This window comes from Mesoplodon mirus, assembly GCF_964341445.2.
Source record: "Mesoplodon mirus genome assembly, chromosome: 4".
NCBI lineage: Eukaryota > Metazoa > Chordata > Mammalia > Artiodactyla > Ziphiidae > Mesoplodon > Mesoplodon mirus.
The window spans coordinates 76070078-76084831 of NC_138979.1; the positions used below are offsets into that span (position 1 = coordinate 76070078).

At 40.6% G+C, this 14754-nt stretch overlaps 1 protein-coding gene across 1 annotated transcript; it reads right to left on the reverse strand.

Moving 5' to 3' along the window:
- Positions 1 to 877: 877 nt before the first annotated feature.
- ARRDC4 (arrestin domain containing 4) lies at positions 878 to 14037 on the reverse strand. Its single transcript, XM_082619659.1, has 8 exons — positions 13584 to 14037; positions 9295 to 9361; positions 8895 to 9042; positions 6701 to 6803; positions 5453 to 5709; positions 4771 to 4933; positions 4038 to 4192; positions 878 to 3680 (listed from the first exon to the last, which is right to left on the reverse strand). The coding sequence occupies exons 1-8, from the start codon at positions 13870 to 13872 to the stop codon at positions 3624 to 3626; spliced, it is 1239 nt and encodes a 412-aa protein (XP_082475785.1). The 5' UTR covers positions 13873 to 14037; the 3' UTR covers positions 878 to 3623.
- Positions 14038 to 14754: the final 717 nt, after the last annotated feature.

Here is a 14754-nt window from a genome sequence, read left to right on the forward strand (position 1 = left end):
CTATTAAAGTTGTAGAATCAGGAAATTTTAGAGTGAGCGGGAATCTTACAAAGACTGTAGGCCAAATTTTCAGGTTACACCTCTGGGTTTTGGTATCCCCATTTGTAATATAAGGGCTATGTCCTAGACTGCCATGTCCTGAAACTTTGCAATACAAACTACAGAAACTTTAATGGTAATCTTATAAATTTTGCCTCGATATTTACTGCATGAGACAAATATCTCGATTTATGTTGATTGCAAATGTGAATGCAGAAGACTTATTTAATATCTCACACATTAAAAACACCTGGAGAGTAAATTACCTGGGTTAATTTTTACCACTTAGCTAAGGTTTAAAATCTTCCAGGACAGAGGGTCAAGGCAGTTTTCCTGAGATGACATATGTCATCTGTACAAAATATATGACTTTTGTCCGTTTGAGTATGTGTGTGGAAAGGGGAGGCTTACGTACAGGTGTTTCCCGGTATGAGTCCACTGACTGCCCACCAGACCTACTGAATCAATGCTGGAAAGGTTCTGGCCAAACAAACATGAAAACTCAGAAAGCTTTAAAGAAGTGGTCATTATTATTTGAGAATAAATGGAGATAATGTTCTCTCAATGACCAATATAGCTTAAGCTTAATCACTCATCTCAACTACTCTTTTTCATAGAATGCTAAAAACCGATTACCTTTGGGGAAACTGAGGCCATCATAAAAACAGGCTCAGAATCCACCAGGGCTGTGCCTGGTCTGATGATATAGCACACATTTACAAAAGGATCTTAACAGCAGTAACATTTTGTCTCATGGTATTGACTTCCCTTAAGTCTGTAACAATTTAAGTCATAGTCTTACAAAAACAAAACAAAAACAAAACTAGCAACTCACAGCATCAGTGTAATCATTTTATTAACAAAAGGAACCCATGGGGTTCAGACAAGAGTACAAAATACAATCTCCCCCCCCTCCCCCCGGGTTAAATTGTTACATTTTTATAATAAAAATAAAAAGCTTTCATAGTTAACTTATCAAAAACATAACCCCTGCCTATTGAGTTTCTTATTGTGCAAAACAAAAACATGAAAGTAAAGTTCTGCCCATGGAAGAATTTTGTGTGCCAAAAGATGCACTTTCTCAATTTCAAAATCTTTGCATCAAAAAAAAAATTCTAAGGCCACATTTTCTTTGCAAACTAAGCAAGAGGAGAATAAACAAGCAAATAGCAGCTAAATTTTTACCTTCATTCCCAAGTATTCTCTATTCCAATGTAGAATCTTCTACCTTCATCAAATAATTTGATTATAGAAAGGTATGCAGTTTCAACCTACTGCTTAAGGTCAGACAAACCAGTATCAATTCAATAAGGCAAATCATACCTTTTAGCTATTCTCTTAAGTGCTAAAAAATCAGCTTTGTTTTAATTTGGTGGGTGCACTTCATGAGTTCTTTAAAAAAGGTGACAGAACGATCCTAGTGAAGGATTCCAGTAAGCAGTTGCTTTTCTACTTGCAGCCAGATAGATAATTAAACTTTCTCTTCCTACATACCATTTTGTTTTGTTTCTTTTACTTGTTTTGGTATCATGGAGATGGAAAATGTCTTGACAAAACATGTAAACTACAACTCAGAGGTCAAGAAATAGCTGAAGGTGATCTTTTTTTAAAGTAAAAATAAAACTGTTTAGACAGCACATAGCTAACAAACACACAAAAACAAAGCAAAATAAAAGATCACCAAAAAGCCAGAGCAGGGAAAAAAGATTTGTGACAATTTCAATACCACAATTATTGGTAAAACAGTTTGTACTGTGATTTTCATTCAGTGGCTTAAAAGATGAAAGAACGGCTTAAGATGCTTATGTGATTGATTACAGAGAAGAGAGGTATGCCCAAGGGTGAAAAGTGTACGTTTACCTAATGTTTGTATAAAAATCCCTGATCAAATGTCCAACTAATTTTTACATACAAAATTTAACCTTAGAACTTTTCTATTTCTAATGGAATATACTGACTGAAAGAAAAGCTAATCGTTCAGTTGAATGAAGTACAGTATCCTGCATGGGAAGCACCAGGGTTTCCAGATCTAACCCTCAGGACATGGAGAAAACCAAAGTACTGGGCCGGTCCAAAATCTCTATCATGGGAACCCCTACCTCCCTTCTACTTAGTGTACAGAAATGCTCTCAGCTCACAAAACCAACAGATTAAAGTAAAAACAAGTGAACATGTGACTGTGACTAGGAGGGGACAGGGGGACAGGAAAAACACTGCTCAGTCTTTTAGCAGCAACACAATCTTGTTGGTCTGAATATCCTGAGGTTAAAGGATAATAAAATATTGCACCAAAACAATAAAAAAAATCACAGTTTAAACAGAATTACTAAAGAACTGGAATAACAATGAACAACACAGTGACTGCCATCAGTAGACTTGTCTCTTGACAGAAATTAAGTTTATATGACTTTTCAAAAAAATGGAAAATGTTATTTCTGCCTTGATTTTGCATTTATTTTGAAATACCCTTTGGTATACACATCTTAACTTTCAACTGATGTTAACCTTATAGATTTTGCCCTTGGTCCAGTTTCAGGTTTAGGGATAGGAGAGATGAGATTGCTACTGCAAATGAGCAGAAACTCCAAAGAAGACTTCACCGGCCTGGAGTTTTAAAACATATCTGATTCTGATAACCCCACCTGAGGTAGGCAAAAAAGGCCTTTTTTCCCCCTGTGCAGTTATCAAGGCATCCTAAGGATGCAAGCTTTTTTTTTTTTTTTTTTCTTTTTTTAACCCTGTCTTTTTCTAATATGCTCCTAGGTAAATAAGACATGAGGAAAATCAAGCATGTACCCTGCTAAAGTACTTAAAGGGGATAAAAAGTGCAACTTTCAACAAAATGTGTTTTCATATTGAAGTACACCTTTCCCCTTTCAACTGACAAGCCTTTCAAGGAAGGAACTCTTTCTTGGTTTCGTAATACTGTATAGCCGACTTACAAACTACCTCTTAAACTACCATTAAAAGAGTGAAAACTGTATTACTTCATTAGACCCTCATAAGACCATGACCTCAGAAAATGATTCTTTTAAGGACTTCAGTCCTATGGAATATGGTTAGAAATCATGAACACCCTGACACCAGAGGGTCTCGCTTCATGTTTAATTTAGAGTGGGCCCCTTTCCTGTTCATGCACACCCTTGTGCTACTACGTTCTCCAAAATCAAGTCTCCTCCCAATGCGTCCATACTGCCTTAAAGCTGAGGATACATCTGTTCTACTTTGAGAAACCTTTGTATAGATATGCACGCATAGCGTTTTCACTGTTTACAGGCACCTTTCTCTTGGGTCGGCATAGGCACTCTTCACTTACTCTATCACCATCAGGACTTCCATTACATTCTGTGACTTTTCACATCTTTGTCCCATAGTTCTAAAGGGATACAAGACCACATCACAAACTTGTGCAACAATCCTGTTGGCCCACTGGAAAGTTCACGCATTCTTTAATTTCTATCACCTTCAGTCTTGATGTTCATTTATGTTCTTAAGCTAATCTTCCCTCCCTCTTCCCCAAAAAGGCAGGGGGAAAGAACCAACATTCTAATTTGGTGATGAACACAGTGATTTCTGAAATATGTTCAGAGAATGAAGGAAACAGGCTGGGTCTCTTCTACATCACTAGGATGTGGATCAACCTGCAAAAACGAGCAGACCAAGATTACTACTGCAGCATTCTTTAACGTGATTCTAGTATCTATTTCTAATTACATGGTCATAAGCCAAACTGCTTAAAGCCTATTATTAAGAAGTCCCAGTAGGCCACTTAAGTTCTCTGTATTCCATGGCCTTAAAGGCAATCCACGGTACTCTACATGTATGCTAGAGAGTACCAAGAGAACACCGCAAAATGTGGTAAGTGGATCAGTGATTATCTATCACCATCGTAAAAATTTTTTTGTATGTATCCTCTACTAACTGGGAGTCAAAAGCAGACATAGAGGATTATTTACAAACAGCACAACACAAGTCTAATTTTCTTTTGCTTTGTTTACCTCTGAATAAAGAGGCGGAGGCTGAAATCTGAATTCCTGAATGCAGGCAAACATAGGACAGCACGACTCCCCCTCACAGTTAGGGGGTTGAGGGTAAGGAGGAACGTGTCTAGAGAATTCTTCCTCCGACACCACGTCTGCATAATTTGGTGGTGCTGAAACAAAAAAGGAGTTGGCTCTAAGAAATCCAGGCAAAAACTAATTACATTACTCTCTTCTGAACTCTTACAGGAACAAGAAACTTAGCTTAATTTGAAGGTAAAACATTGGTATTTTTTCCTCTAAGCAGGAAGTTTTTGTGCCCATTACAACAAAAAAATATTCAGTAGACTCTGCTTTTATTGAAGTACTATTAACATTGATTTATATTCTGAGACATGTGTGTTTTAGTCTAGGTTAAAGAAAAATCATTGAAATGTGGCTACGGAAAATACCAACATAACACACTACACTCTTATTCTGATTATTTCCCATTCTTCTACTGTTATAAATAGGAATCAGGAGATGTAGATTGTATTTCTGGATCTGCCATTAAGAGCTTTCTGTCTTGGATAAGCTAAACTCTCAAAGTCCCTTCTGGGAATAATGTTTTATGATATTAAGTAATAAAAAGAGTAAGGATAGTTGTAGTGGCAGCAGTAATTATCATTTGAGCATTTCCTATCTCATATGTCCTGTTCTTAAGTACTCTATGTGTAGAACTGCATTCTGAAAGAACCTCATAACATTTTACCTTCAGGCTGTTCTGGCAGAGTCAGCGTCAACCAGCTCATATCCATAAAAAACTGGCTGGCAATGCTGGAGTTTCTGCTGCCAAAACCATTGTATGGAACCGTGCCAATCACTAAGGGCAGCTCAAGCATCAATTTTTTAGCACCAGGAATGTGAATATACACCTAATACGCCAAAAAACAAAACAACAACAAAAAGAGAGAGAGAAAGGCACAAATATAAGTTAACCTCATATAAATAACCAGATTAATTTTTCATAGAAAAAATGCTTTTGTTGTCTGCTATCACCCCCAACACAACTGTAAATTGTCCTGATGAATAAAATGAAGAACAAACTAAATGAAGAGCCCACGAAATACAGTGAATGCTCTGTGATGGGGAAGTGTGGCCTTAATACACTTCATTGTAAGTGAGCACAGCTTACACAGAACCATAGAAAGTTACTTATGTCTTCAACATAGCAGGCCTACTGCACCTTCATTCTTCCATGTTATTTAATTAAAAACCTCAGGGGGATAGTTTTTGATTAAAAAACAAAGGCCAATCTTCATATATTCCACAATTTGTTGTAATGCTGACATAAAATGACATTTTCCTGGGTATTAAAGGTACATCTTCTCAGTAACATGGCACCAGGTATGGCTCCATGCTACATCTTTAATTTCACCAAGCACCGTGCTCACAGCTAAGGAGTAGTCCACTCGGATGATGCAGCAGTCCAGGATGGACGGCGTCACGGGCGGGATCTTGAGGGTCTTCCCGTTCCAGGTGTCCGTGCTCCCGGAGGCGATGTGGTTCCCGCGCACGTGGGCCACCATGAGCCGCACGGTCTTCGTTTTCCCGCTGGCCAGGTACGTCTGCGTCTGGAAAATGGCAGCTTTGGGAACAATCAGACGAGAGGAACAATTCTCTATTTCTGCATAGATTGGAATAGCTTCTCCTAAAAAGAAAACAAAAGCACCTTCAGAGACCCTTGAGGAAATTCTCTCCACAGTGGAACAAAGCTGTTACTGATGAAAGCTGAAATGTGGCAATGCTGCTTTAACAAGTTGAGAAGCCTCACGGAAAACCTACATTGCCAATCTGAGTCAGAGAAGTGAAAATTTATGGCAGTTTGTGGTAGATAGTGTTTTCTTACTATTGCATGATTCACTTTTCTAATGTAGCAATATTAGGCTACCAATTCTAAAGATCTGTAAATGACCAGTATCTATAAAAGTTAAGAGAAGACATACAAATAAATGATTCAGTACTATGTTAAGTACAGAAGATCACTAACAAACTCATTAGTGCCTAACAAATTAAAATCTTCCCAACAGAAGAACAAAGTCTTCCCACTTTAGGAATTGATAAATACAAATAAAGCAATGAATGGAGTAGGCAAGTTTTACACCCACATTATACATCCATTCCATACCGTACTCATTTCCAACAAGCCAGAACCCTGGAGTGGGGGCCAAATCCACTGGATGGAATTGGGCCCTTCACAGACTGTTGTTCTGATATCAGTCTGACTGTTAAGAGTGTCAATGTTCTACATTCTAGCCCCTCCCATATATTTGAATTCCCAGCATGGAGTCAGAATGCCTAACAGTATTTTCATATGACAACAGCTCTCTTCTGAGCAACACTGCTCGGAACAGTTTTTTGCAACATCAAAATAAAATGCTGGCATTTTCCCACTCTACTGGTTTTAGTCTTTGTTACGAAAGTACCAGGACTGAAGTCAGAAATACCAGGATTATTGGGATCCACTCATCTATTTAAAAATATTTAAATATCAATTATTTATACTAGAACCAGACAACTGTATTACTCATGTTTTAAAATAGTATATACTTGGTAAATTACAAAACACTATTAAAAATCACTTACAATTAGCTAATAAAATGAGTGAATATTGCATTTGGATTTTTAAACAGTTTGCTTACCATTACAGTATCCCTTTCTTTCAATTTTGGCACTCAGCGAGACTGGACCAGAAGTGAAAAACCAACAGCCAACCATTTTCTCTTGCGTTTTTAATACAGGGGTCTTGAAAAGTTCAAATAATAAAAATAATTAAACTGGTCTAGAAAACTCATAGAACTTAAAGTTATGTCATTTTTTATTAAACAGTTGTACAGCAATGTCTTCCAAAAAACAACAAATCAACCTTTCTTATCTTCCTGTGACAAACTAGATAAAATACTTAAAGACAAAGCATTAAAAATCATTCCCGGGGCTTCGCTCGTGGCGCAGTGGTTGAGAGTCCTCCTGCCGATGCAGGGGACGCGGGTTCGTGCCCCGGTCCGGGAAGATCCCACATGCTGCGTAGTGGCTGGGCCAGTGAGCCATGGCCGCTGAGCCTGCACGTCCAGAGCCTGCGCTCTGCAACGGGAGAGGCCACAACAGTGAGAGGCCCGTGTACCGCAAAACAAAAAAAAAAAGAAAAAAAACCTGTAGTAGTACCTATTAATATGACAGAACTACTTTTTTTTTTTTTTAAAGACTTTATGTGTAGATCAGGAAAAGGAGAAATGGTATAAAAATCAATAATCAGAATGTTCTTTTTGTCTTGGCATTTAAAATGTGGAATAAGTTAACAGCCTTTTTTCCTTACTTCAAAATGCATTATTAGGCAGAAATTTCAAGTGTCCTTAACTTAGAATGATTTTGGGGTTTGGTGTAACAGCAGTGCAATAACACACCTAGTGTAATGGATCTAAAAGGTTATTGAACTCACCACCCCACTTTCTATTCTACAGTAGCAAGATAAGCGATACAAGATGCTTATATAATACTGTTTATAAAACAGTATTATAAAATGCTGTTTAAGATGCTCAGTTTACAAGACGCACAAACCGAAAGTTCACTGTAAAACCCAAAGTTGCAATATTTTTTTCAATTATAAAAGGATAGTAAAGGACAAATAGTATCTCTTTTTGCCAAAAAATAAAATATCTTTAAATTATTTGCCACAATGGCCCCATAAATAGTTTAGAATTAGTTAACCACCCAATCCTAAGTAGTTTTTAGAAACACAATGCAGTTATTAGCATCATCAATTTTCAAAATAGGTGCTGAGCAGGTGATAAGTCGTAAGTCATAGTTATAAGCCGGGTCAGCTGGGTCTGGCTATTGTACGATTTTGGCCACAAGGGACCATGCAACTAGGGCATATCTGTTACATTTTTATAATCTAAAGGTGAACATCAGAGTAAATTCTATTTCATTTTTGTGTGGAAGTAGAGTTAAACAACTTTTAACTCCTGTTTCTTTTCCTGATCTTTAAAAACACTGGCTAGAAAGAGAAACCTCCAATACTAAAAATATATCTCTGTAACTTCAGTATCATGATGGAAAGTTTAAATTATGAAGTAAAAAATCATTCATTCATATTTAAATGAAGAACCATTAGGTCCTAGTAGCTATCATGAAAGTACAAGGTATAATTTTATATTATTTTGATAATATGGGTTTAGATAAAAGAATCTAGCTCATTAACTCCCATCTTGCCTATTCTGTTGTTACTTATAGCCTAATCTTTCTTATCAGCCTACAGTATTTCTGGTGATTATTAGAAGTTCAATGCTTTAATGTGGCCAAATCTGTCATAAGGAAATGATAAGTGAAAGGGTCTCCAGAGCAGCTGCATGCACTTACTTAATGTTAGAAAATGACATGCAAAATGCAAGGAGACACAGCATAATGGCCTGAGCTTCAATAACAGGCTGGGCGTGATTAATACTCTTCCATAATTACTGTTCCTCAACCTGCTATTAGCGAAGAGTTTAGAATACCACAGCCCTGTGAATGTGGCTGCTCTGGGAAAAGTAACTACTCTGTGTGTGTGCATTATTATTATTAAGCCTTATTAATGCATTTTAAGCCCATGTAACTTTCTGGCAAAAGAAGCCCTGAACAACAGGGACACAATCAATAGTACTAACACCACAATTTGTAATTTGCCCAACTTAGAATCACATATTTATAGTGAATGCCTATGGGTTATAAGATTGTATCGGAAAGTGACAGGACAGGCTGCTATCAGACTTGCTAAATGTAGAGACCACAGTTGAAAGGAAGGAGGATGGAAGGGAAGGAGGAAAAGGGGAAGGAGGAAGAGAAGGAAGAAGAACTTACTAGTAATGCTGGTGTGTTGACATCGATGTGACTGACGACCTGGAGTTCCCGCTTAATGCTCTGATCAGGTGCCTGGGGTCGTTCCAAAACTGCTCTCACACAGTACTGAATACTTCCATATTTCCCGGAGAATGAGGTTACCAAAGGTCTGAAATAAACCGAAGAGATGACTTTTTAACTTTGTTTTTCAGTTTAACAAAACTGGGAAAAGCCCTTAAAATGTCGGGGGGGGGATTTTTGTTGTTTTTTTTTGTTTTTTAAAAAAAAGGTGAGCGGGGTTAGGTCTACTCAGGGGTTACTCAGGATAAACATGCACACCTGAATGTCAGAAGGTACTTGGTGCCCATACAACTGGATAGACAGGTTGGAGGGAAAGGAAATCCCCAGTTATTTCACTTACTCAGATGGAAGTTGGAAGCTAAATGGAAATTCATGTTTTCCAGGCTGTAGTAAGAGGATGCCTTCACCTGAAAAAGAGAATACATTTTATTTTTACTAATGTTCACATTACATCAAGAATTTTCACAATGTAAATCATAGTTTTTTTAAAAGTTTTTCCTAGCTATATATAACACTGAATATACGTCAAAAAGTACATTAAACTGAGATTTAGAGAATTAAATTTTGAATCAACTTTTACCAAGTTTAATCAATTTCAAACCACATATATATATGTATGTATATACATATGTAACTTCTATCTGCAAATAGACCAATTATACAATCACCATAAAATGCCAGAGCTCCCATATACATATATATGTGTATACAACCATATACACATACATACCTACATATACATAAACATTTATTTCCCCCACTTGTATACTAGCATGAGTATACTAATGTTAGTATACTATTATACTAACATGAGGTACCAATATTAAACTGGACCTAAAATTAATCTAGAAAAAAATAGATCTATTTATTTTGGGTATACCACAAAAATCAGACTAAATATTCTTTGGGCAGAGATGGAAAAGGAGAGGAAAAATTTACTTGGAATATTATGAATACTGAATACTAAATAGCCAAACCAACAGGACAAATTATTAGGCAGGAGTCATTACTGATTAATAGGAGATGTTGTTTAACTTGGGATATGGAGTGGGCCTGGCCAAGCATGGCCACGACTCCTTCCTCCTGCTCTGGGGTCAGCCAGCCCCATTCATTTCACGCAGAGGCTTATCCTTGACTGTGAGAAGGCCAGTAGGCAGGGTGTGGATGGACTTAGCAAGGCCAGAGGCTCTGCTGGAGCCCTGCTTAGTGCAGAGACTGTATCGTTCAGATCTGAAGCCAATTCCAGGGCTATCAGTGTTGGTTGGGTGGCTCCCCAGAGATACTTACAAATGTTCCCTTCATTTTATGTGCATAGATTCAAGTTTAGAACTAAATTCCCTCATCAAGGGTGGGATGATTAAGATGAAGAAAGTACAGAACAGACTGAGAACTTTCTCTGAGACATGCCTGCTCAGTAGATACGAAATGGAGATTTCTACTGTAACCATTCATTAAAAAAAATTTAAAGGCCAGAAATCACTAGTGAAATGGGATAATTTTTCGTTTAGATACTAGAGTTCTAAGACCGTCATCAACTCAGTTAACATTTCAACCTTATACTTTAAGAAAACAGGAATGCATTACTGGCCCATTAAGTCTCCTGAATCTATCTCCAATTTTCAATGTGTAATATATTAGAAAAAAAAAGCCTTACAAGTATTTGCCACTTAAGATCATTCAAATAGAAATACTCAACAGGTGGGTGACTTGGAGGCTAAGTGAATAAGTCATAGGGACGTGAGACCATGTTAAATGACAGTGACAGAGTGAGTCCCAGAGCTCAGGTGTGTCCAGAGCCGCCCTATAAGCCCCAGCAGTGCTACAGCACTGGAATCAGGGAAGCCTCTCCATTTCATAGCTATCAGATACTAGGCTCAAGGAATCCCAACACTCCTTAGAGCTGGGCTAAAGTTCTAATTTGTAATCATTAGATTACTGAATATGACAAAGTGCTTGAAATGTTTAAAAATGTGGATTTCATTTATGTTCAAAATTTACAGTGCTTAAATGTCAAGCACAAAGCTGATACAAAATGGATACAAAGCTAAATAACTTCAATCCCCAAATAGACATAGGGAAGAAAGGAGGCTATAGACACTTGTACACAAGTAATGACCCTAGCATGCTGGAGTACATGGCAGTGGCGGGGGCATCTTGAGGACCACTTCTGCTGTTGAAGTAAGGGTTGGCATGGAAACAAGTGAGAAGGGGTTTAGATGAAGGGAAAGGAATGAGGCAGAGCATGACAGGCAAGTGTGAAGAACAGAGGTGCACAGCACATTGGAAGAGGTTGAGAGAGAGATGAAGTTCCCTCTTCAGAGAAAAAACAAATCAACATGGGAACTAGAACATTTAAAATGAGACTTTCAACTACCTCAAAACATAAACAGGAAAAAATTTTGAGAAAGTTGATAAACCTGGGTTATGGTATTTGGAATCAAATCTTTGCTTGCTTGCTTTCTCTTGTTTATTTATTAATTTTTAATTAAGAAGGTCCACAAGCTGAATCATATGCCCATTTCTGCTCTCATAGTTTATTACCTTTGTCTTATGCAATGAGAACTACAATGTCACAAGATGTTTCATTCGCTCATGGTGCTTCAGCCCAAACTCATAATTCAGAGCACTGGTGAGCATGGGAGCTAGAAGACCACCACAGAGGCAGATTGGGGCTCAGGAAGGGCTAGGAACGCGCACAAGGTCATACTCCTGGTGTGCAACCAAGATGTGAAACCAACTCTCTGATGTGTCTTGTCTTTCTACCATAATTATTGAATAAAAATATGAAGAAAATCAATCACCATGATAGCAAGTAGTTAGATTAACAATGCCGAAAAATTATCCAGTAGGTTTTTTGAAAATAGATCCCACAGCCATACTTCCTGAATATCTGGATTTCTAAAAATCTCTTCAGGTGGCTGAAATTCAGCTAGGTTTTGGAATTAAATGAACCTAAGAGTCTACAACTATGTAAAGTTGCTAGCCTCTTCCAAGCTACAGATATTAGGAGTGATTTTTTTTCTCAATGAAATCAACTAAAACAGACCATGATTTTACTTTTTGCAGAGGTTTGTTATGATACATTCTAAAACAAGCTAAGATTTTCAGGTTGTCTAGGGTTAGCCATTCTATTCCGTTAGAATGACAAGACAAAACCTGACTTGTGAATCAAACAGTATTTGATAGCCCAGATTTTACCAAAGCGTTTTTTTTTACTTCGAATCCCAGGTCCAACTGCTATTAATCTTACATCTATTTACTGAGTAGTTATGGGCACAGAGATACGAGTCCAAAGTCCTGGACAAAAAACCAATTCCCTCTTCCATTGCCCTTGACTCCAGTCAGCCATCTTGAAAATCTGTGTTGTCTGTTACCTTGAGGTAGGCATGTATAGGTTGATTCTGGAAACCATATTGATGAAAGGGCATAAGGCAGGTAAGAACTGTCACCTAACATACTGCACTTGTTAATCCAAAAGAGGGCTTTGGTTCATACATGTTTTCCTCACCACAGTTTTTGGGATTACTCGATTCTCACATACCTTGAGGATTTAACTGTGAACAGTCTACTTCTCCACAGCAGGACAAGGAAAAACTGCACTTACTACTGATTTTTGTATAATACATAGCAAGGGTTAAACACGGATATGCTGTATTTTATTCTTCAAGCGCCGAGAGTCTATACCATTATTTATTTTACAGATAAATGCTGAAGCTGATGAGGCAGAAAAGTAAAATAGTTTAAAGTAGCTCCTACCAACTGAAAGAAGACTAAGACTCACCGTTCCTAGTATTTTTTTTGCACCTAATATTGATAGAATACCCATGTAGTGAGCTTCCACATGGGCACTTTTAATAGTGTAAAAGCCTACACTATTAACTGGACTTCACAAGAAGGGTCATCGTTCTTCCAGAAACTCTTACAGTGCCCAGATCCCATTGTCACTAAAGGTCTATGGGGGTGGGCTAGGGGAGGAAGAGAATGCAAAGGAAACAAAAAGAAGCGAAAAATAAATACAAAGCAGGTAAGACAGACGTAGAACTCTTAAGTTAGTTACCGCACTCCCCAAAGGAGGGAAACCAAGTATGATGATCAAGTCAAAAAGCACTTCCTTTGAACTCGTAACGCTCAGGAACTACTTCCCTCCTCCTAAGACTGAGGTTTTGCTAACTCATCTTGAACCAAGAACTAGCATCTAGAGACGGGGCGGGGGAGAAGGGGCCCCCATAAACTGGGCACCCGAGACTGGAACCTCGTAAACTCTGGTTCCGCCCCCCACTCCTTAGACCACAAGAGAAGGAACCTAAATCCCCAGGTCCTTGATTCCTGACTGCTCATCACAGGTTCCCATGGCAACGGCTCACTCCCAGAGCTGTCCTAGATGGTCCTGGGACCCTGGCGGCAGTCAGACCCCAGCGAGCCAGTGTCGGGGCGCCAGGAGAGGTGAGCACCATCTCCCCGGTGCTGTGAGGTGGGGGGCGCAGGCATTGTTGCCCGCCCGTCAAGGCGACCAAACTGAGGCCGGCTACCCCGTGGGCGGACCCCCCGCCCACCCAGCCGGTGGGCATCTGCCGGCGCGCCCTCTCCCAGTCCCGCCAGCCCCTCTCCGGGGCCGTGGCCCGCGCTCACCGGCCGGGGGCTCGCGCAGGCTCAGGCGCACGTTCAAGTACTCCACCTCCGAGGCGGCTGCCGGGGCAGCGGCGCCGGCGCTCGGGCCCCAGGCGGCGGTGGCGCGACCCTGGGCCTCCAGGCGCAGCGCGCGGAGGGTCACCGGCTCGGCAGCCTCCAGCAGCACGTGCCCTGCCACCGTATCGCCGCTCGAGTAGCAGCCCTTGCGCTCGTCCTCGAACACCAGACCTAGACTCTTCAGGCGGCCCTCGGAGCCCACCACCGCCGCGGACCCCGCCTCACCGCCCATCCTACCGGCCGACGCGGCCGCACCAAGGACGTCGGCAGCGGCCCGGAGCCGGGGTTGCGAGCGAAGCGGCGCCGCTGTCACGGGCGCCAGCTCACGCCGAGGGCCCGCTCGGCAGCTTTGCGGTGCCCGGTGGAGCCCCGGTGCGCCGTAGGGCCTGTCGCTTTAACAAACCCAGCTGGGAATGGAAAAGGGCCGGGACAACCCACCCCCGGCGCGCGCCCATAGGCTGGCTGTGAGCCGCGCGGCGTGCTGATTGGTTGTAAATGGCTACTGAGTCATTTCATTGGCGCCGCCGCGCACGGGCTAGCGCAGGAAGGCAGTGCGTGATCAGGGAGTGGTAACCAATCAGAGTTCGCGGGTGTACACGTGCACAGGCCGTTTATTGGCTGGGGCAAGGCACAGTCCTGGGGCACTGACCAATAGTGAGGCGGTGCGCCCATGTGGACAGATAGTGGGGAACAATATTAGTTAGGGAGGGGGCGGAACCGGGAATCTCAGGCTCGCGGCGTGTCAGCCGTTCCTATGGCTACAGACGGAGGCGGGGTTTCTAGCAGCTTGGGAACTGTTTTTCGGGAGTCAAGGGGCTTCACACTAGAATGTGAGGTTGTGGCTGCAACCAGCTTGTGTTTATGATTACATCTGCAATACTTGAGAGGAAGTAGATGCCCTGGAAAAAGGAATTTAGTATTATTTCCTTGTGAGATTTGGGGGCCGACCGCCTCGGAACTTTAATGGACAACTTGGCATCTACTAACATCCAGGTTCCTGAGCCCCGCCTCTCTCGGGTTTCAGAGTTCGCAGCCTAAGAAAGAGCTGCAGACGGGAAGAATGAAGGCTGTGGTTCTCAACCTGGAACAACCCTAAGGAGTTCTGCTACCCGGC